The sequence below is a fragment of the Larus michahellis genome, chromosome 3, assembly GCF_964199755.1.
Source record: "Larus michahellis chromosome 3, bLarMic1.1, whole genome shotgun sequence".
NCBI lineage: Eukaryota > Metazoa > Chordata > Aves > Charadriiformes > Laridae > Larus > Larus michahellis.
This window is the reverse complement of record NC_133898.1, coordinates 53,902,253-53,926,027: the sequence shown is the minus strand read 5'-3', so window position 1 is coordinate 53,926,027 and position 23,775 is coordinate 53,902,253. Positions and strand designations below refer to the sequence as shown.

General features: G+C 36.7%; 1 protein-coding gene across 27 annotated transcripts in view; it reads left to right on the top strand.

Annotated features, from left to right (window-relative positions):
- AFDN (afadin, adherens junction formation factor) overlaps positions 1–23,775 on the top strand; it is a 129,485-nt gene that overhangs the window by 66,893 nt on the left and 38,817 nt on the right. For 18 of the 27 annotated variants that reach the window (XM_074580237.1, XM_074580228.1, XM_074580225.1 and 15 more), the window contains 10 exons: positions 1,609–1,670; positions 2,567–2,772; positions 6,458–6,478; positions 7,207–7,352; positions 9,626–9,720; positions 12,499–12,764; positions 13,291–13,434; positions 15,380–15,578; positions 17,384–17,487; positions 20,053–20,139. In XM_074580237.1, coding sequence (XP_074436338.1) covers positions 1,609–1,670; positions 2,567–2,772; positions 6,458–6,478; positions 7,207–7,352; positions 9,626–9,720; positions 12,499–12,764; positions 13,291–13,434; positions 15,380–15,578; positions 17,384–17,487; positions 20,053–20,139 — 1,330 coding nt within the window. The remainder of the gene's footprint in view (positions 1–1,608; positions 1,671–2,566; positions 2,773–6,457; positions 6,479–7,206; positions 7,353–9,625; positions 9,721–12,498; positions 12,765–13,290; positions 13,435–15,379; positions 15,579–17,383; positions 17,488–20,052; positions 20,140–23,775) is intronic. The other 9 variants (XM_074580226.1, XM_074580223.1, XM_074580234.1 and 6 more) reach the window with 1 other exon arrangement.

The following is a 23,775-nucleotide window of genomic DNA, read 5'->3' as shown; positions in this document are numbered from 1 at the left end:
TCCTTTGTGCTGAAAGGGATCACTACCTTATTGTTCTAAAGTAAAGGAAATAAATCATAAGCTGAAATCTGTCAAGTGGTTTACCAGCCAGTTTGTTGAAACATTTCTTTATCTTATTGCCATTCCTATAATAACAGATCAAAAATTTCTCTGGAGTTGTCGCTATAGTTCTATTTTGATAAGGCAGTGTGAATATTAGTTACTCTTCTATGGAAGTAATTAAGTTCTCAGTAAAGACAATGCACTTCTGACAGTGTGGATGTAGTGAGAAATTAGTTCATCTTAAATTTATAGCAATAGAAACAGAGGAAATGTTACAATTTACACAACAACTGAGTGTTCTTCATAAAGAGAGCGCATTGTCGTCTTTGAAATGTAACTGATCTGGCAGAAATTGGTGTACATATTGCCCTGCTGTGCCTGCTGTTCCTTAACTTTCAGCTTCTCAGAACTTCATTTTGCTAAGCTCTTTTTATAATAAAGCATTATCTAGATGGCATAACTGATTTTTCTCTTGGTTTAAGTTTTTGCAAGTTTAAAAAAAAATAAAAACACAGAAAAAAATCCAATGAAACACCAAAACCCAAAGATACCCTTAATTTTTTGATTGAATATGCTGAAATTTAACTTTAGATCATTTGACATCAGCCTTCAAAGCTATCTTGTGGATTTTTATTACAGCAGATAGCTGAATAAAGGCTTTCTCTGTCTCTGCTCTGTGGCATAACTAAAATTTCTCAGGAGAATGAGGCTTATATAATCGTATTACATTCCTTTCTTTATCAAAGTTGCTGGGAAAAGTAGAAAGCTACTTATTGTGTTACATGTGGTTAAAAATGGCTATTGCATGCAGAAGACGTTAAGCTTTTACATATTTCCTAAAAATAGGTGCCTAACTACAGAGAACAACTCAGTTAATGCTTTTGCTTAAGGGAGGAGTGAGATATGTGCTTAACCTTTTGTAGACACCAGAACACTAAAATTCTCTGTTCTTTTTTTTTTTTCCTCTTTGAATTCTCTGATAGGTACTAGTAAAAAAGAGCACTGCAGTTGGTTTAAGTGAGGATATGGTTCTGGAGATCATGTTTCTTAACTGGGACTGCTATTTCTTAATACAGCACAGCAACAGCTAGGTGAGGGGGGGGCCTAGATTTTACCTCCTTTTCCTCCTTACCAGAGGAAAGGACAAATAAGTTGACCAAGTTCTCAGTTTTGAGGGCATTAAGGCTGGCAAAGTACATTTATTGTAACCGAGCTGATGTTTCAGTTGAAGCTTCCTTCACTTTTTCATGTGTCCATGAATAATTTGTTACTTGAATCCTGTCAATAGCAGATGGCAAACTGATCCTATCAGTCTGCCATACAGCCCAGAAGAGGATGTTCATTAATATCACAGACTCCACAGTTCAAGTCTGTACTTCGATCTGTCGTGTTGCAGGCAAATATAGCTTGAATGAATCCAGAGGATAGGTAAGAAAAGGATCATTTTGGGGAAGGATGTCGTGTCAGCATTTGGAACCAGTATATTTGGAGAAATCTATCATTTTACAGTGGAATTAATATCACCCGTGTGTATTGTTTGTTTTAATTTTTGTCTGTCTTCTTTAGATCTCAGGATACCCATGGACCAGAACTGATACTACCTGCCAGTATTGAATTCAGGGAAAGCTGTAAGTAAATTGTGAAGTTATAACACTAAGCTGTTGACATGTTTTTCTATAGTACAGTATTTCAGTCAGCTCTAAAACTTAAGGGTAACTTAAGTAAACATTGAAAAGAATAATTTCTAAACAGGTTATAGTTAATCCAGTAATATAATTTATTTTGTTGGAGAGGGTGAACAGACTCTTCAGGTATTGAGGCAGGTTCATGCATACCTTAATTCTAATTGTATTTCAACTCTTTATCTTCAGATACTCAAATTTAACTGTGTCAAAAAAATGTTAATCCCATCTCCTCAATGGTACATTGAATTCATCCTCTTTCTTCTATACAGTTCTCCATGCCTTGGATAATAGACTACATCTCGGTTAAAATCCATTTTATATAAAATCTGATTAAATTCTAAATGAAAATTTAAACTTAATTTTTTGTTATCTTGGTCCACAGGTTTTTTAAGGGCTCAAGTCTGGTAGAAGAATATCATACCAGAGATTGTCCAGAATTCATATATTTGAAACTATATAGATTTGTGAGCAAGCAAAGATTTTTATTAGTATAAAATTCCCTATAAGGGAGATTTGTAGGAATAGAATGGACAAGAGAAAACTTGCATTTTCCTGTTCCCTTGAAGATGCAAATCTTCATCAAAGAGATAGGAAGTAATACAGAAATGTTTCCTGATGATCAGATTTTCTAGCTCTATATAGAAGTGTGTTGTTATTGTGCCTAACTAACTGTAGTACATAATAAACAATGTAGAGTTCAAATTCCTCTAAGTTGCTTCCCTCTCCCCACTGCCTCCTGCAAGAAGAAAACTTCTACATCCCAACTTACAGAATTGTTTTATTTCATTTTCGTTCTGTCTTTGGCTTTATGACATGTTTTTTTTCCTCGTTCTCTGCAGCTGAAGATGCCTTCTTATCTGCCATTATAAATTACACAAATAGCTCAACAGTTCATTTTAAGCTGTCACCTACATATGTGTTGTATATGACATGTCGGTATGTATTGTCAAGCCAGTACAGACCTGACATCACTCCTACTGAGCGTACTCACAAAGTCATTGCAATAGTCAACAAGATGGTGAACATGATGGAAGGAGTTATACAGGTGAGTTTCGCTGCAAAAACATATCAAGGGAATTAAATGCATCTAATAACCTTCTTAGTCTTTTTCTTAGTGTTCAATGAACTATTGTTAAGGGTCAGACTAATACATGCGTTGAGTGCCCATCTGAAGATTTACTTTTGTGCCAGTGAGTGGTAAGAAACTCTCTCTTGAGCAATGTGGGAGGTTAGGGAGGGGCTGTTGCTCTGCAGATATGTTCTCTGACAAGAAGTCGTTCCTCTGTTCTCTAGAAAAACAAGTTGGATGTGCTTATTAAAGACTATCGTATAGATAGCAGTTGCTTGCAGTGATTGATGTTTGAAGTGAACATATTAAAAAGAAACATGACTTTTGAATTTTGATCCTGTTACTTTTACAACTTCTGTAACTACAAAAATGGTAATAAAACTGGACTTTCTGAACCAAGATGACACAATTGCTTTATAAAGAAAAATGTAAATTCTCAAATGTTCCAGCATCTTATATGTATTGCTATTATGTGTGCAAAACTTCTACAGAAGCACAGGGGGGCTTCTGTTTTGTGTAGGAATGCAGGATAAGATCCAGTGGGTTGTCTGTGAAATTAGACAATACCTTGCATTGTGTAACTGCTGATAAAATTTAATGAGCATTTCCTGAAAAAGGAGTGCTAGTTGTAGGTATCCTCACTAATGAATTATTGTAACTTCTTTGTCTGTAGAATTTTCTCAGAGGAAAAATTGAAATATATTTCTGTGTTTGCTAAAACATACATGTCCGTTGCAAAAAGTACTGCCATAGTAGCCTCTATATAGCAAGGACGCTGCTGCGCTAGGCACTGTACAAGCATAACAAACGCATCAGTCCTGCTTTAGAGAATTTACGATGCAAGTGTTACACAACGGGTTGATTAAGGGAGAAGAGGAAAGTAAACAACAAGAGAGTGGCATGAAAATCACAGTACATCAAAACTGTTCAGCTTTTTGTTTGGATTTTGGAAAGATTTAATGGAGTTTTCAGTAGGGAGAATGTTATAATTGTACAGCTCTGTAAACAGTAACTACAGGCTCCCACCTTTCACAAGAAAGAATGGGACAAAATGCCGGTGTTGAAGACGCTTTACAGTAAGAAAAGAAGGACTAGCCTTTCACGTACGTTCTGAAGCTGATGAGAGGCGGAAAATTGGTTTGAATCTGAATTGGTGAACTAGTACATTACTTTGACTCTTGATGCCATGGTAAATGGATATTTGATAAAATTGAAATGGCATCAAAAGTTAAACATTCAGGTTCTGCTATAAAAAAAGAAAAGATCTGGCTGTGTAAGACTGAATTCATTAAGGTCAGAGAGGAAAGACCGTGGCAGTAGTGAAGAACATGAAATGTAAAGAGCCTGAATGTAGTTGGGAAAATGGAAAGTAAACAATGAAAGGGACGGCTTCAAATATAATTTGGAAATTACAGGGCCGAATCAAAGTTTCTATAACCTTGAATCAGTTTATATAACTAATGTAAACTGGTAACAATGACCCCCAAAAGACTTGAGTGACAGGGATGGGTACAGTGGGAATGCAAAGATAAAGTTCTTCGTTCTTTATGTTGAACTAAAATGGATAACCATGTAGCTGCTAGAAGATAGATGTGGGCTCAAACATCAGTTAGATTTGGAAACAAGTCAAAGCTGTAAAATAGATTATCCTGTGAAAACATTCATTTCCAACACTGAGAAAGTCTTCCCAAATCAAGTCCAGCCTTGTGGTTGTTGCAAGCAGGTGTATTTTATATAATCCTGCTAATTATCATTTTGTAATACTGTTAACAGTATTACAAAACTGTTAACAAAAAGTGTTTGTTTGGGATGTCCTTTGTGAAAGGCCTTTTCTACAGCATTTCAACTCTATAGTCACAACCTAATCTCCAACCTAAAATTTAAGGAAGACAGCAACAAGGAAGTCGTGGCTGCATTTGTGCTTTGTGAAAGATGTTATCTAGTTGCAAGAAATAAACTGAAGAGAGTTGAAGGCTGAAGAACATTGGTAGGAGGTTTTTCCTGATGTCATGCTGAAGAAGCTGGAGGAAAGGGGGAAAATTACAAAGGTGACGAAAGAGTAGAACTTCAGTGAATTTCAAAGTTAATGGGCTGGAGACAAAGAAATGCATTGATTCTAAAGCTTGACCAGGAAAACGTCATTAGCTTGGACCTGTTTTAGTGGAGTGTAAACAGAACTGGCTAAGCTAAGTCAAATTACTTCATCCAAGCTGTAGAATGAGTGGTTATATTGATGGCTGTCACACTACTATGTAGTAAGTTGGTGGATCACAATAGCTTTTTTTGTATGTCTCAACTGGAAAGCACTCCTGCACTGAAAGGGATCTGAGGGTGTGAAAGACAAAGAGGGCAGATGGGAGGCAAGGGGAGAGAGGCACCCAGAGCAGAAGCAAAAGGAAGGTGCACAAACTCCTGTGCCGTACTGTGGGAGTGAAATAAATTGTTTAGATCCTAATTTTGCCTGCCTAGATCGTAACGACACTTGACAGCTTTCTGAAGTTACTCAAGTAGTACTTGCTAACAAATTGTGTAACTTTCTGTAGTCTTTGCTTTAGTGTATGCAGAAATTATAGAAGACTTAATATGAGATAGAGATAAAATTGGAGAGATCTATGAGAAGGCTTGGTGCTTCCAATAAAAATCTAGGAATAGAAACTTAGTTCATATAAAAAGCCAGGGTTTTTTTTGTCCTGATTTATTTTTTTCCAAATCATTCTGTAGCATTTCTGATCCTCTGCAAATTTTATCATTTGTGTGCGGAAGGAGTATCTCCTTTCGTTCTGTGCCAACACATTTTCAGGCAGTTCAGAGTGCCTTGGTTGAAAAGGGAGAAGAAACACAGAAGCAGTGGCAATTAGTTTCTTTTTGAGCTCTAACTAAAGTTACGATAGTAACAGCAAAGGACACCTCAAATTTTTACATCAAAGCTCGGTGTGTTGCAGGTGGGGGAGAGTGGTCTGAATAGAAAGCCAAAATGAATTAGGTTAATAGCTCAGTTTTAAATAATCAGACAGACTTATCTGGTGGGGTTTTTTTGTTTCCTTAACTCAGTGTAGCTTTTAAGCAGCATTTAAGCAGCTTAGTGCAGTATTTCATCTGACTGTCTTTTGTTGTTTAAAACAGTCTTTTTGTTCTTTAATTGAAAAGCCATGTATTAAATCTGTCCTAGGTGTTTTATGCTTTTTGTTTGGTTGTTGGTTTTGTTTTGGTTTTTTTTCTTACTCTTTTTTTTTATCCTGGCCCCTCTTTGTGTGTGTTTGTACATTGTCTTCATTGCAGCACTGTGGGCAAATAGCTCCCTGGATCTGTTACTTGGATGATAATTACCCTGTTGCCTGCAAAAAGTTCTGCAGGGTTTCTGTGGTGCACTGAGCATGGAATAACCAACTAGTCTGGGATGTCAACTAGTATAGAGCATTCCTTGAATTAGTTGTGACATGGGCACTTCAGTTCTTTGCTGTTGTGCTACTAGTCCTATTAAAATAATTCAATTTTAAAAGGGGCTCAGTTGCATCGTAGCTACTAATTAATGCATCTGTGTATAACTGTGAACATAAGTGTTGTACCTTCATATTTAGTGTTTGATTTCTAAAGCTATCATGATTGTTCACAAGTTTCTTTCTTCTATTCTGTTTGATTTCCTTCGTCCGTTTTTCTCCAGGAGGTAGACCAGGTTGATCAGGTAGGATATATTGCTGGGAACTGATCCTAGCTATGTTGGCTTAGCTCAGTTTCTCATGCTGCTTCCATATCAAAATACGATAAACAGCTGGACTTGAACGGTTCATAACACTCATTCAGCAACTGGAACATGCAGTACTAAAATCCTTTTTTGACTTGCAACTTTTACGGCATTCCATAATTTCTGCTTAACGCACTTCAATGTGGATATGAAATGACCAAAGTTCTTTTTCTTCCCTTTATTTTCTTTTTTTGTTGTTTGTGGTTCCTATTCTTTGGATTTCATCTGAGGTTGCCTGGCCTGGCATTTGTGGTCGGGAGATGGTGAGATAGATCAGTACTTGATACTGAATCACCTGGTATCAAAGCCAGTGAGCGCAGTATCAGGGTGGCAGTGGGCAGTAGTGAATATGCGCTTAAAAGTGCACAGATTACCAGATACTGCATTCCGCTAAGCTCAGCACCATGTAACTGGATGCTTATGCCGTGGCTTTATTGATATTGCTATTGGCAATTTAACAGAATTTTGTATGTTCAGTGAACATGTTAAAATTGAACTTTACAGCAATTGCAATATTACATACAAACATTTTGCAAATATCTGGTATCTGAGATATGTTTGGTGAAATGGGAGAAGGTACTGGTCTATCTTTTGGAGCCTTTTTAAGCTGCCGTGCTTTATCAGAAGACTGTTTCCCTGTATTATTTCTTGCTTCTTTCTACTTACAGAAACAGAAGAATATTGCTGGGGCACTTGCCTTTTGGATGGCAAACGCATCTGAATTACTGAATTTCATAAAGCAAGACCGAGATCTTAGCCGAATTACTGTGGATGCACAAGATGTTTTGGCACACTTAGTTCAAATGGCATTCAAGTAAGGCTATCAAACTTTTCTTTCACTTAAAATAGTCTGGTTTTCTGTGGTTTTTAGAATAACTTCACATTTTTGCCAAAATTTTGGTTTAGCAATAATGTCTTCTGTGTATTGTTAAACATCTGAGAGGAGGATTTATAAGAGAGGCTAGACTTATTTATTTAGACATATATTCTGTTCTATGAATATGTGTCACTGGGCTATGCAAGGAGTTTCATCTGTTAGCTGTTCTTGTGATAGTCAAGGCTGCCAATTAAAATTTTAGGGAAATGTTATTTAAATTGGATTTGTGTTGATTGCTTTTTTTTTTTTTTAATTTAAAGTTTTTATGGAGATGTGCTGAAAGGTTATTTTTGCTGTTAATATATAAATACATAGGCTTAAATATTTATGGGGCTCTAAAGTAATGAACCTTGTCCTCTTTAAGGGCTTCTAATGATATTAATAATCTACTCCTTTCATAATTCACGTAAGCAGCAATTTGCACAGTGGGTTTTTTTGCACAATTTTTTCTTAAAAACATAAAGGTAGGTTTTGCCTTGGGGTAAAATCAACCTATGCTAGTCAGCTCAGGCACTTACAATACTGATTGGAAGAAAAATTGAATGAAGTACCTAATGGGAAGGGAAGTCCTCTGAGGAAAGGATCCTCGAACAAAGATAACAAAATTGAGTGAGTTAATCAACAAGAAAGGCTTAATTTTTGTACATGTTTAGATATTTTTTTTTCCCCAAGCCAGCATTGAACAAGTTTTTCTCAGCAAATTTGTGTCTCTGAAACTAATGTTTAGAGAAGTCCCAGTGTACCTTGAGTGACTTATACCCAGACTTCCTCTATTTGTAAGATGTCTATTTTAAATATGGTCTTTTCATACTTCTGTAATAGCACAGAATATAATCATTCTTCTTTTTATACCATGACAGGATTGGGAGATCTAACCCATTGTTAACTGTTTAGCTTTAAGGGGGGTTGAATTGCTCTAAAGAGCAATATGTAGTATGTGAATGTGGAATGTGAAACCTTATCATTGCTTTCTGAACATTTGAAAGGTATCAGAGAAGCACCAAAGCACTTTGTAGTACTCCCACAGATTTTTTTTTTTTCTCTTGGTGAATTATGGGAAAATAGGTTATACCGAGTAGCTTTTTTGACAGTCTTTCATTTGTTTATAGTACCTCTAAATTATTAACTGTTAATGAAGCTGTATGCCTTTTTGCCACAGGTCAGTGTTTTGGATTGGTGTCTTGAAACAACTCTTTACTACTTCAATTTACTAGATAGTCATTGAAGACAGAATATTTCTGGGGCTAGGAAGGAATGGCACTGTATATTTCCCTGTAAACAATGAGCAGGCTGGATGCGAAAGGGTATTTCTGAATTTCAGCTGTGTGTGAATTCTCCCCTAAGTACACTGTAACATGGAAGATTTCAAATGGATGTGTTAAACTTTTGGAGAACAGAACTGTGGAATATATATTTAGAAGGCAAATAAAAAGCACAACAGAAGCATGAAAAGAAAAACATCTGCTGTGAAAATGTATGGTAACAACTGGCATACCCAGAATTCGTTGAAATTGCCTTGGCTTTTTTTTTTCTAGCAATTGAGGATATTTCATTGTGAATGTTGCCAGTGAAACAGAAAGAGGAGTTGTAGAAAGCCATGAAATGTTTTCCTTTTACAATTTCATTCCCTTTTAGTTTCAGTTATTAACAGAAAATGTGTAAATGAATTATCAAAACAGTGTTAAAGAAAATGTTTAATTATTAGAAGAGAAAGAATACTAAAACAGAAGAGAAATACAAGAATCAAAAAATTGTTTACACAGAACACTAGGGCCATTTCAGGATCTTGGGCATTGGCTCAGAATAGGAATTTTTTTTTTTAATACTACTCTTGATAGATTTTGAAACAGAAAAAAGTGTATTTCTGTGTGGAAAAGTAGTTTTTGCGATCTTACAGAAGCACAGTTTGGCCTGATGGCATCTCTTTATGTAGCATATGACCTTTGCTTATAATCGTGATAACGATACTGCATTTAAGTGACTGTGTTTGTTCCCTGACAACCTAATTCTTCTTCCAACGTTTCTAGGAAAGGTGTGGGAGGACTGGTCTCTCTGGCCTTTTAAAAAGTATTATTTGGTTCCCTATAGTCACATACATAACACTGCAATTCCAGGAATCTTGTAGTTGGATAGATCTCTTTTCTTTAGAAGCATTCATAATGAACACATAAAGGATTTTAAAATTTCGTTGTTTTTCCCCTCCCTTCCAGGTACCTGGTTCATTGTCTGCAATCAGAGCTTAATAACTACATGCCAGCGTTCCTTGATGATCCAGAGGAAAATAATCCTCAGAGGCCTAAAATAGGTTAGACTACTTGACGTTTTCTTGTGTCTTCTAAACCATGCAGTTAATTAATAATAAATAGAATTTTTCCTAACAGTGATATGATATTTACAAACTGCCCTAACCCCTGAGAATTGTTTGGATCAGTTTTGTATGGATGATAAGAAAGGACAGTAGTGACATTCAAACGATCTGTATTTGGTTTTAAAATCATGGAATAATTTAGTTTCGAGGGGAACCTCTGGGTGTCACCTATTCCAGTGTCTTGCTCAAGGCAGGTGCAACTGGATTGGGTTGTTCAGAGCATTGCCCGGTTGAGTACTGAATCTCCACTGAGGGATGGAGATGCCGTAACATCTCTGAGTAAACTGTTCCAACGTTTGACCACCCTCATGGTGAAAATACTTTTCCTATATCTAATTGGAAGTACCCATATTGCAATTCTTGTGTTGGTTGGTTTGTTGTTCTCTGCTATGACTGTGCACCTTTGAGAGGGATCTTGTTCTGAACCCCTCCCATTAGGTAGATGAAGACAGCAGTAAGCTGTGCCCTTAGTCGTCTCTTTCCCTGGGATGAATGAAATCCACTTCTCTGTCCCTCTCTGTCTTTTTCTCCAGCCCCCTAATCATCTTGGTTGCTCTCTGCTGAATTTGCTCCATTAAATTGGCATCTTCCTTGTGCTGGGGAGTCTAAGACTGCTCCAGATGCAGTTGTACAAATGCTGAATGCATAGGAGGGATTTCTTTGTTCCCTTCTGCTAGCTTCACTGCTGTTAACTTGATAGCTTAGTATGCAACTGACTGCCTTTCAAGCAAGGACGCGCTGCTTAATCACACTCAACTTGATGTTTACTAGAATCTCTACATCATTTTCAGCAGGGTTGCTTTCTATCCAGATGCACAGACTTATTCCTTCTCAGATGCAGGACTTGGCAGTTGCCTTTGAACTTCATGAAGTCCCTGTCAGCCCATTTCTCCAGCCTACTGAAGCCCTTCTGAAAAATAGCACTGCCTTTCAGTGTGTCAATATTTTCCCTCATCCTGGGGGGAAACTGCCATGGCTTTTGTTGGTATCATCTCTGAATTTGCTGAGAATGCACTCCATACGATCTCTCGGGTCATTAATAAAATCATTAAACAGTATCGGTCCCAGCCTCCGTCCATGAGGGAAGCCACTAATAGCCTACTGCCAACTGGACTTCCTGTCCACAAATGCACCAAGTCCAGCGGTCCAGCCAAATATCTACCTACATTATCATCTGCTTATCCAGTCCTTATCTCAGCAATTTCACTATAAGGATGCTACGGGAGAATCTGCCAAAGTACCTCCCAGATACTAAGGTTAAGCTGACTGGCCTTGTAGATTCCTGCCAAGGATCCCTGCCATGATGCTTTAAATATGGTGGTGCTTTGCAGCAACGTCAGTCTTCCTGGGCTGTTCCTGTCCATGAGAGCATTCTGCTCATGTGTGCTGTCCCACTATGTCTGTAATCCCGGCTCGGTAACTGTGCTCAGACTTCAAACGCCTCTTGCTGTTTTCCATGCTGAACGCATTCAGGCACAGGCCCCTGAGATAGGAACCCCCTGTTGTGCTTTTCATGGGGAAAGTGCGAGAGCCTCCTACGTTATGTAGCCTGGTGACTAAAGAAGAAAATGGAAAACGTAAAAAATATTCAAGTTTGAAGGGATTAACCGGGGATAAGAGGTTAGGAAGAGTTAAGAAGATAGTGACATTCTGAATAATTGAAGTAAAGATGATCTGCAGAGCTATTACATACAGTCATTCTGTTCAACTACGAAGAGTATCCATACAAAATTCATACATACTTTCTGGTCTTTTGGGTATTAAACTTGCTGCAATTGCTTTGTTCCTGTGTTGAACAATGAAGGAAGGTTTTAGTGCCCTGTACTGAAGCGAGAGAACTTTCTGGAACGTGAACTCTGAAAAAGTAGCAAACTGAAATTGGAATAAAGGCAGATGACGTTCATTACTTTAGTTATTTTTGAACTGCTTTATATATTTCTATCTTATAATGTACAGATAATTTTTTTTCAGTCACAATTCTGTGTTTCAATTCTAAAGAAATTGATTTGGTGGTCTCTTCAATAGAGATTTCAGATAAAAGTATTGCCTTAAAAGAAGGCTTAGAGATAAATGTTCTGCTTGCATTAATACATTCCACTAGGAAGCATATAAGGATGTTTGCTCATGGTGAAGCTAGCAGGGAGACCTTGCTTCTTACATAATACTGCATTGAACTAATGGGCAACAGGAAATTTGAGTAATATTTAAAAAAACTAATGTGTAAACAGGAGATGCATTCTGCAGTTTAAGTACATCATGCAATGCAAATAGTTTTTGCTGAAATTTTTTAATGCAGTTTGTTATTTAACTGCAAGAAGCTATGGAGTAATTGCAATATGCATTTGAAACAGAAGAATATAAAGTTTTTAACTTATTATTAAAAATAACATAAAACCTAGTTTACTCAAGTGAGGACATGATTTAAGTGTCAGATATAACCAATGATATATTTGCATACTAAATATTTCCCTAAAAGAATTTATTTTTGTTTCAAGAGTTAAAAAATGTATTTCAGCTGTCAGTTTAATGTTGCTCCATCTTGAAAACCATGAAGCAGTAAATTTATTTCTGAAAGTCTGTATAACTTAAATACATGTAAGTTCCAGCTAGCATTCACCAGCCTGGGTTAGGTGTCTCTGCATTATTATTTATGGCCTGAAGCAGTTGTACATTGCAGTAGGTGAATGTGATTTACTTTTTGTTTTATCTCTGTAGATGATGTGCTGCATACGTTGACTGGAGCTATGTCCCTCTTGCGACGATGTAGAGTGAATGCTGCTCTGACTATACAGCTCTTCTCCCAGCTGTTTCATTTTATCAACATGTGGCTTTTTAACAGATTAGTTACAGCCCCCGATTCAGGGTTATGTTCACATTACTGGGGAGCTATCGTTCGTCAACAGTTGGGCCATATTGAAGCCTGGGCAGAAAAACAGGGTTTAGAATTGGCTGCCGATTGCCACTTGAGCAGGATAGTGCAGGTGAGTGTGTATTTCTGATTAACACTTCTCACATAATTGTATATTCAAAAAGAATATCTGTGTATTCTCTATTCCTAGAGAGTAGGATGTGGACACGTACAGTTTGCGTGAATCAGTCCTGGAACACTGAAGTAGCATGCACAGACACAAAATAATGTTTTCAGCATCATTAATATTTAAGCTACAAGTGAAATTAATAGTCGGTGATTTTTAGCCAACATGCTGTTCAATTTCTGTTTATAAGACTGAGCTATAACTATGCTGAAAAGAGACAAGAAGAGTAGCTGAAAAATTGATATGCCTTATTTATGATAGGTTTAGTATTAATTCATCTTGTAGGTACAGGAGTTATATTTAGTGGTTGTTTCGGAGATACTTATGTTGCTTATGTAACAAGTCTGGCTTCTTGCTTTGTCTTTTCCTATCTCTCATCTAAAGAAAACTCAGAAACAAGGCTTAAGGTTTTATTTCTGGCTTGGATTTGTCTCCTATGACTTTTTTTTTTTTTTTTTTTTTCCTCTCCTAGGCAACCACATTGCTTACCATGGACAAATATTCCCATGCAGATGTTCCAAATATTAACAGTACTTGCTTTAAGCTGAATTCCCTGCAGCTCCAAGCTTTGTTGCAGAATTATCACTGTGCTCCAGATGAACCTCTCATCCCAACAGTAAGTCTCTCCTATCACTTGCTGTGCTGTTTAACGTACCTGAGGAATATAGACTTCAAGTAAAAACACTGGCTGAAAATAGCCATCTTACTGTTGATTGGTTTCACGTTGTTCCGAGAAGAGTCAGAATGGACAATCTGCTCTCCATACAGTAAGTGTCAGTGGTGTCAGCCTGCTTCTGGCCACCAACTTTGTTGGGTGTACTTCACTGCAACTTGAGCAGGATATTGCTGAAAATCTCTCTTACAGCAAGTTGGAATGTAAGGTAACACCGTGTGTTGCGCGTACTCAGAGAGGGGTCACTGCACCTTACACTATTTGCGGATAAAACTCAGTAAGGCGGCAGAGAAGTGCACAGAGCACTCCCAAAAACTAGTTCTATGTATAACCACAAGGAACAAAAATTGAAATTTCAACTATAGAAATCAAATGAAAGAAGCAGGAACACTGAGCATTTTTTACATGTGGGCTGTAAAAATCCATGAATCTTGAATCCCATCATATAAGCAGTGGACGGATTGTCCTCTGATGGACAAATGTATACATGGAACATCTATGTAGAAAGATATATATATATATATATATATATGTTGTTTACAGAACTGTTTTTTATCTTGATATTTAAAACATAAATGGCTATTCTAAGCGGTAGCCATGGGAACACTTTTGGCAGAAGTCAAAAGCCGTTTTGTGTTCCTTGCAGAATTGTAATCATATGTGGATGCAAACTCTTAAGGTAAACCCTGATTATAGGATAGTTGACTGATCTCAAAAATCTTAAAAGGTGAAGATAATCTAATATTTATATAACTGGATGCATTATCTACGAAGTCTATTTTTAATAACTTTGTATACCTCTCTTTATTAAATCAAAGGTACTAATACAGTGGTTCTAAGGGTGTTACTGGGGACTTGTAGCTTGGATATATTTTTACATATTGGCTACCAAACCAAAAGGTTTTTCCTGAAGAAGATAGCTTATATTTCCTTTTACACGTAGGTAGAATTACATTGCTTATTATTATTGTTCTTTAGGGACCTTTAAAGAAATATAGTGCTTGATTTGACAGGTCCTTGTGTCAGGGGGAGGACTGCAGTAAGGCTAGTCTCGTTGAAACATAGGGACGAGTCAAACCTGAGGTGATTTCTCACCACTCACTACTCTCTGAGTAATGTGGGCTAAATGGAAGAATGTAGAAACACAATGTGGTGTTTGGACGTTTACTTTCTGCGAAGTTGTATCTAGTAACAGATATCCTACTGAAATCTTAAAGATCTCTCTAAAATACAGAAGGAAGACTACTGTGTGCTACATGCAACCGCAGTAGCTACATTGTGAAAAGTACACTGTTTTCATAGAGCTTTTCATGATATTAAGCATTAACAGTTGTGCACCAAATGTAAAACTTTAAAGTTCCCTGATGCACCTTCAGTGATCCTGCTCTTGTGTTGTGTGCTTCTACAGTGTTATTTAAAAAATAGATACCTCTCTTAAGGGTTCCTTCACTTTATACGGGTCTCCCAGGAAATGTAGAATTAAATTAATTCTATAAAACTTCCAAACCTAGGGAACTGTATATGGCATTGGTCCTTTGTGGGTCTGTGTGTCCTGATGGAGCTGAAAATCCTGGTTTACACAAGCTGTCTGTTTCCTTTCTATATATTTAGTCTTACAGAAATACATATGTATACTCAACAAAGTGTCAAAATTTAAACCTACCTGTGATTCCACCTCTGTACATGTATGTTCTCTGCTATATAGTTTTAATATATAATGGAAAATATAAAATTTAATTGAAATTATATATTATTTATATTATAATTATTATTTATAATTATTATATATGATTATTCCTATTATAATTATTATATATAATTATATAATGGAAAATATAAAGTTTAATGGAAAATTAAAAGTAACAATGCCTTTCTGCCTTCTGTCCAGGAATTGATAGAGAATGTAGTAACAGTTGCAGAAAATACGGCTGATGAACTTGCTCGCAGCGATGGCCGAGAAGTCCAACTGGAAGAGGATCCTGACTTACAGCTACCTTTTCTTTTACCAGAAGATGGCTATTCCTGCGATGTTGTCAGAAATGTTCCAAGTGGTCTACAAGAATTTTTAGATCCACTCTGTCAGAGAGGTTAGTTCTTCTGTTGTTTTACAATGGTCTTCTATTTTTGATGTAGTGACCACAGAATGCTACATACATAGAGAGAGAGAGAGAGAGAGAGAAAGTTGTTTACATTTAACTAAAATATGTTTCAATCTTTTTATACTGTGTTCTTCAAGTGTTTACTTTTGCAACCCATAAAAAGTATGCAGGATTCTTTAATCTTTACCCTTTCTCCCTGTCCCTTTTGTTCACTTTCAAGGTTCTAAATAAGCAGTGCTGAGTTACTAGTGCCTATTGAAACTTTGTTTTGCATTTGCTCCAGAGCATTTTTTGGATTTTGGTGCTAGAGCAGCAAAAATTTACATAAATGTGAAGTTTATAATACTTCAACAATTTCACAGTCAACTTTTAAAGCTAATATAAATTAAATAGTTAAGTCACTTTTTTTTATTTACCAGCTCCTTACATATAACATTAAAAAAACATGAGCTTAAAGTAGTTCTTTTAATGTTCATCAGTGTGGGAATGTATGGTTTGGGCATTTGTAGTCCAAACAAAATTTCAGATGATGAGTAAAGAGCTCTTGTGCTTGGATGAAAGTGACCTAAACTTGAGAAAGTAAAGCAGGGGGAGTCTGTCAGAGAATTTACAGTGAATGAACAACTTATGATCCTTATCTTGTGCTATTCAATTTTATGAGAAGCATTTTTGTTATGTAATTTCTTAATAACTTTCTACTTAAAAACCATTTGTTCAAAAATTTCCACAGGAATACCATGTTAGGTAGGACAGCAAAGGAGGCTATCGGCAAAGCAGACTTACTCTGTCCTACAGTGAAGTTTTGCAGTCGTTGGTTCCTACTTAGTTTATAGAAAAGCTGTATTCTTTCATTTAAAAAAAAAAACCCAAATAGTAGGAAACTGACTGTTCTGAAAGTACAGTCAGTTACAGAGGATGTAGTCATGAGACTAAAGACGACTAATAGAATAAAACCTTTAATTAGTAATTAATTTGCTGTACAAATGTCTGTATTGTTATTACAAGCAGGGCCTTTTTAATGCATACATTCAAAATTTTACCTCTTACTTGTCCCTTAAATTATGCTGAGGGACTGGTTTTCAGTAAATCAGTGTAATTTGCAGTAACTCAGTGTAAACTGGATTGCTGAGAGATAGTCTTTGTGAGGAGGAGAATCTCATCTGTTTGGATAGAGCGATTGGTAATTTGACTGTGGTGTGGATTCTCACTGTTCATGATTTAGGAGACAATGTTGGATACCTCTCAGCTGCTGTGGCTCCTTTTTTCAAAACTGTAGGAATTGCTCAATTTACAAAAAACAAATCAAAGAAAACCCCCACTTGCATAGTTGCATTTATAAAAAAAAAAAAAGAGTCTCCAGGTGAAGCTTCACGTCTGCCAAATCTATGCTGAGATTGATTGGTTAGACTCTCTGCAAAGCGGAAGATTTCTGTGGTGATGGCGTATTCAGAGTGCTGGTGGTTTGTATTCTGGAAGATGACTTGGTGTTTCATATCTCTCTTGAGTCTGGTTGGTACAATCAACATTTTTCAGCCCAAGAGATTTCTATGAGGTTGTAGTGTTTTTAAATATGTATGTTCCACAGGAGCAGCAGCTATACTGCTGTAGGATTTTGTAGATGCCATAAAATTTCACTGAAGCACATAGTGGCATCTAACATGCAAGATTCAACATAGTAATGAATATAAAAAGATAAATACAGCTATTTGGTAGTTCCTTGTGGCAGGCTGTTCGATTTTAATTAATTTGTTGAGAAAACACAATGAGTATGTTGATGTTACTTTCTCTTCTAGGTTTTTGTAGGCTAATACCTCATCCACGGTCACCAGGCACATGGACGATATACTTTGAAGGTGCAGACTATGAAAGTCACCTGTCACATGAGAATGCTGAGCTAGTAAGTATTGACTCCGTGAATAATTGTCAAAACTGATACCTTGGCAAGCCATTGTGTTTTATGTGATGAGTTTTAATCCTTATTAGGAAGAACAGACTTCATCATTAAACATAGTTCATCAGTGATTTGGTGAATTTAAGGAACTATTTGCAGTTTTTTGTAAGTCAGTGCTTTTCTAGGCTGTGGCATGATATAATTCTCATGTAAGCAAATTTTGTCTGTTGTGTTCCCGCACCCTGGGGGTAAACAGTGAAGAAATTCCTTTTAAACACATGCAAAAATATATATGGACAAGCATCTGTAAATAACTTGAAATGTGAATAGAGCTGCAGGCTGCTTTTATTTATAAACTGGCAGTTACCAACTAAATGTTTTGTATTAAGTTGTGATCTGGTACTTTTTTTTTCTGCTAGGTTTTCAGGAAAAATTATTTAGTTTTCCTTTTCATTATACTTATCAAAGAGGGGTTTCACTTTAGTGTGAGGTAGCTTTTTTTTTTCTGTTGTGTTTTTTTGGTTTTGTGGGGGTTTTTTGGTCGGGGTTTTTTTTTTATTTTTTGAGTATGTGATAGCCAAGAATATCAAAGCTACAGAACAACTTGGTTTTGGAAAGATACGGCTTTATGTGAAATAATTTTTAGAGCAACTAAAGAGAAATAGCTTCATATTTATAATTAGCATTTCAGTGAAATCAGGAAGACCAACATGAAACTAGAATTATGTTTCTAAGGCCTTCTATGAAAAATACTTGCCCCTCGCTACTCAGAGGGACTCGAAAGCTTCATTTACTCTGTTCAGAACTTGGCGTTTGTTAGATGACATTATGCGGCCTCGCTGCACTGGCCCAAATAACATGTTTACAGAAGGGAGCATCTCCTAAATCTGTGTAACTGATACAGCAGAGCCTAGTCTTGAACTGATAAGCCAGGCTCTGCAGGCTTAGTATCTTGGTTAAATGGGCATTTGACTGAGTCAACTATAGCAGCAACATTCTTGAGGCACCATGCTCTTCCTCCTCCCTTTGTTGCTCTAAAGAAGTGCATTTTTTAGAGCTAGTGGAAAGAAAAACCATCTGAAGTTATACTAGGTACTTGCTGTTTCTCATACTAAGAACAAGCTAAAGTAGAATTCTGGCCAGTCTTCCTTAAAAAGGCTTGATAAGGGAATGCAGGATGAGTGGGTGTTACTGTTTCATTCATCCATGGAAATTAATACCATGTAAGACTGTTCAAATAACCTGATCTAATCATTCTTCTCTCCGGTGCATGTACGTTAACGGTAAGCTTCAGAGTTCTACGAGTCTTTAGTCTGGTGTCTGAGCAATGCTCTGAATGCTGGTTCACAGATCACCTCTCAGTGCAACACGTCTGCATAATCTAAGTGCTAGTGAGATGTTCCAGTTTATATCCATGAGGTCTTTTTTCGTTTGGTTGGTTTGGGTTTGGGTTTTTTTCCTCACCCCAAGCCAAAACTACTCTCACAATTCTGCTTCTGTTGGTAGTCTGGGGAATTGCCCAGGCTAGGAAGTCTCCTCAAATTATCACTGAAGAATTTCTTTTATTCTTAGATCAAGAGGGAAATTCAGTATAGACTAATGGCAAAGTTATGTTCCTTGTGGCTTACCTTTTCCAGTCTGTATGTTTCTTGTTGAATTACTTTAATAATGTTTCTATTTAAATTAATGGAAAAAATCCTAAATGAAGTAGGAACAGATTCTGTTTTTCTGCCATCCTTGGCACAGGAGTGCTAGAATACTCCTAGCTTGAAAACTACTAATAAACTACTAACTTTCTAATACTTGAACTTAATCAAAAAGTGTTTAATTTTTTTTAATTAATTTCCGTTGTTTATATTTTCACTTCGTCCTGGATCTTGCGGAACTTGCAGTTTTTAATATGAATACGAGCTCTAGGGTGCTTTAACTTACATGCTTCAGCCAATGAAGGCTGTGATGGTAACTTCTTGACTAGAGGGGTCTGGCAATGTTGCAAAGATACAAAAAAAATAGTGAACGTGTTTAGGGGCTTGGGTTGTTTTCGACTTACAGAGTTTTCAGAAGTGAAAGTTTTTGGAACTTTCTTTCAAGGCTTTAACTATGCCTTTGAGATGAGTTGGCCTCTTAGTATCTTTGCAGAATTATCTTTTAGATGCAGCACTAAAAACTGAGCTCTGTGTAGATCACCCTCACCTTTCTAATAGGGGCCTACTGAGTCCGAACTTCAGTTTTCATTAGAAGTTACTATGGTTTTATAGACCTGTTAACATTTCAAATTGTGAATCATTAATAATCTCTTTACTGAATTAGAGAAGGAGAAACAAGGGGTAGACTTCAAAGCTTCAGCAGTGTTCAAATGTAGTACTTAATAATGTGAATCCATATTAATGAAATGTTAGAGATTCTACCTTTAAAAAGGAGTGCCAGATATATTATTTAGAGTGCGAGATCTTCTGCTGCACTAACAACTTTGTTTTGATGGTAGATGAATTATTTTACGCAGTAATTTTCCTGGCCTGGCAGTGAATATGAACTCTTGACTTTTTTCTTCTTCCCTTCCCTGCTTGATAGGCTCAGCCTTTGAGGAAAGAACCTGAAATTATCACTGTGACACTAAAAAAACAAAACGGAATGGGACTGAGCATTGTTGCTGCCAAGGTATGGAAGTCAGTTTGTGTAAGTGTGATTGAAAAAAGCTTTGCTTTTTTTTTTTTTTTTTTTTTTTTCCTGTCAGCCTACTGTGGAAAATGTTAATGGAAAAATCTATTTCTTTTAAGTTTGTTGTGCACATCATGTTGATCATACTTTTATTATGGCTGGGGAATGTTTTGGTAAAAGACACAGATGTGACCAATAGAAGAGGAAACCTAATGTCAGTGTAGCTATGACATTTAAGTTTAAGCCTCTACTACAGGTTCATTCATTCTTCAGAGCCAAAAATTGGCAGTGTTGATAAATGGAAATAAAAACCAGGCTTATTTAGCTGAAAAGTAGCAGAAGTATCTAGGAAAGAAAAGCAGTAAATATAAAGAATAAAATGCGTGCTTTGGTTTTTTTTTTTATTTAATTTGTTGAATGAATAAAATAATTCACATATATATGTTAAAGTTTGTATACTTTCTGCTGTGAAGACACCACCTTATCTTTTGCACAGTGTACATATGCATGTATGACTTCAGTTTTGCCTCATTATAGTAGAGAGCTACAGTGTATTAAGTAGCTTGCTGAAGGAGGGTATACCTCTTGCCCTGACTTGCCAAAATTGTGGGTGTATACTGCTGTTAGTAGCACTAGAGAGTAATGTATAGAATGCACATACAACTCCAGCCACCAGATGGAGGACTCCACTAGTTGGTTGGTTTTGCTTTATTAACTGGGTCATATAGCAGACATAATCTTTGAGTTTTAAGCTTGTTATAAATTATGCAATGGTGATATCCAAAAGTCCGTCTTGTAAATATGTGGTGTACAACAGGTAGAATAAATCTTTCCTAATGTCTCTCCGCTGTGTAGTACATGAAACTTCAGAATGCTGTAGTCATCCTTGGCAACTAGCGCATGGGCTGAAAACATGATTGTTTTACTGCTTTTAAGTTATCTCACATAGTTAATTGCTTCTAAACAGCACTATTTTTTTTTATACAGCTTTGATTGTTTCATAGTCTGTTCTTGAGTCAGTAATCTTGCACAATATCACTTTTAAGATTTATTTCTGACATCTGTAGAGGAATATCAGGTGTCAGGTGTATGTTGCTAACAATCAGCAGTTATTGAGGAAACTATTCAGGATCTGAAAAATGTAATGCACTATTCTGCCCTTATTTTGGTGAAGTGGGTTAATAATTTGAAAAGCAAATGCTGTATCTTGAGATATGCCAGATTAAATGTGTGTCAGATTCTGACTGCCATCTGCATTTCTGTTGAATGTTTCAAAATATGCAATGGAAATTATTTTTTTTTCACTTTAAACTGTGAAATATGATTTTTTTCATGTAGAGAGAAGCAGGATATAATGGGGGGGAAGTTTCCCTTTTCACTGGAGCTGGCTGGCTTCTATATGCTGTTTTAACAGCTGGCACTTCACTTCCATTAGCAGTATGTAATAGTGCTACTGGACAGTGTGTAAACTTGATTTGAAGGTTTTTTACAAATTGTTTAACCAGTTTCACGATTTCTTTAACATGATCAGCGATGGAAGCAGCAGTCTTCATCTCAGCAGAGTTGCAGAGACACTTGGTTCAGGCACTGATTATATTTCATCTCGCTGCTGTGTGCCCGCTGCAATATTGGAACTCTGATTTTAAAAAGCGTTATGGCTTAAATCTTGATCTGAAATAAGCAAGAAGCAGACTTTTATTTCAGCTTCAGTGTAGAATAAAATCTTTTGCTTAATTCAAAGTCAGCAGAATGTTCATTGGATAGAAATAATCATCTCGCATTAAGTGTTGAAACAAGTTGCTGTAGTAGTTAAATAGGATTATTTTCAAGGGGTTGGTTGAAGGAGTTCAAAGTTGCTGATTTTAAGTAAATAATAGCATGTTTTTCCTGTAATAGGCTTCATAAAAACAACAGAGTAAGGAAGAATACACAGGCATTAATTTTCTCAATCTAGCCAGAGCAGAACAGATCAGAGAATTGAGTGTGACCGAGAAGCTAGCAAGAGTGGGTGGATATTTTTTTTCTATTCCTATCTTGTTGGCTTTTACTAATAATTTTTCTGACAGGTCTCCATTCATGTGTCTTTTACCAGCATAAAAAATAAAATTCTCCTTTTTTTCCTTTGGCTGAGAAAAATGGAGGAAGAAGTCCAGTAGACTATTCGTTAAAATTTTCCAAACGTTAACTGGATAGAATATCTGAAATGAGAGGGACAGGCAAGTGTGAGAATAAATTTAGGTTTTTCTAACTTTTATAATAGTAAAAGCTTGGCTATCAAATGCTGATATGAAAGTACCTTATAGTTGATGAAAGCTCATATTCAGTTTCAGTTACTGCTGCTGTGCACAGGATCCCAGTTTGCTGACCCGCTTACATTCATTGAACTAGTGGTTTCTAGAGTGCTTCAAAAGTGCTGTGATAAAAGAAAATGCAGGGACTGGTCAACAAGGGGCCCTGCTCCAACCAGTGAAAGACAACCCTGAAACTCTTCAGCTTTGTTTAGGAAGACAGTTGTCTTTTTCCTGTGATGTGACAAAGTAGTTGCTCTCAGTAAGGTGCCGTGAGAATCCCTTTGCACATCAGCGCTGACCTGCCTTTCTTGCTAAGTCTTAATGGACTCCTCGTACTTGTCACTGGCTTTGGATGAAGTTGGTTAAAATATAGGTTGGTGATACTCTAGGGGAGGAAGAAATGGGCCAATTCGTAAGGAAATTACGTAAAGAAAGATAATTCCTACTGACTACTTTTATTCCTTCTACCCGTTGCAAAAAATCTGCGCTTTCCTAGTAATCTGTGCTCATCTCTGAGGAAACATCTGACAGATTTATCATTTGACAATTTGTTGAGGTTTTTATTAGTTTGCAGGGTTTTGTAGATAAACAAAGTCTGTGCCAATTAAGAGTTTTTAATGGGAAAATTAGATACCATACCTTACATACCCCTTCCACACCAAATGTTCTTAATTACCAAGTGATTGTCACACCTGTGCTGCGATTGGAAAAGATGATTAGAGTTGAAGCTAAGGTTGTACAAGCAGAGGAGTGATGCAGCTTGCATTGAAATGCTGTGCACCTGCTTATTCTTATGATAGATGGATTCAGTTTGTGATACTAGGTGATTGCAAGCATATTGACATTAATGTACAAACAAAACAAAACCAAAGGAGGTGAGCCAAGGAGTACATGCAAGTGTTAGGTCCCTGGGGAACCCTGTATTTGATCCTCTTTCCACCTAATGACAGGTAAAATGTTTAAGTGCATTACTTCTAGTTAACTAAAATACGAGTAGCTGTGAAATAAACATTTTACAGGGCTGCCAGGAGTGCTGGAGAAGGCAGAAACGCTGCGCATCACCTAGTTGGCCTTGCATTGCTGTAAGGGTGTTCTCTGAGGCAGGACAGCCCCTTTGAGCAACCGTGTAGTAAGCATGTACGCTATATGCAAACATAACAGAAAAAACAAGTTTAGTTATGAAACAACTGTTAGCTGCCAGAGCACTGTAAACAGTGTTGTGCTTGTTTGGGTTTTGTTTGGTTCTGTTTTTAAACTGGGAAGATGCCTAACAGCATTTCTTAAACTGAATACACAGATTTTTATTTTTATTTTTATGTAAAGTTAAATTGTATAGCTTCATATG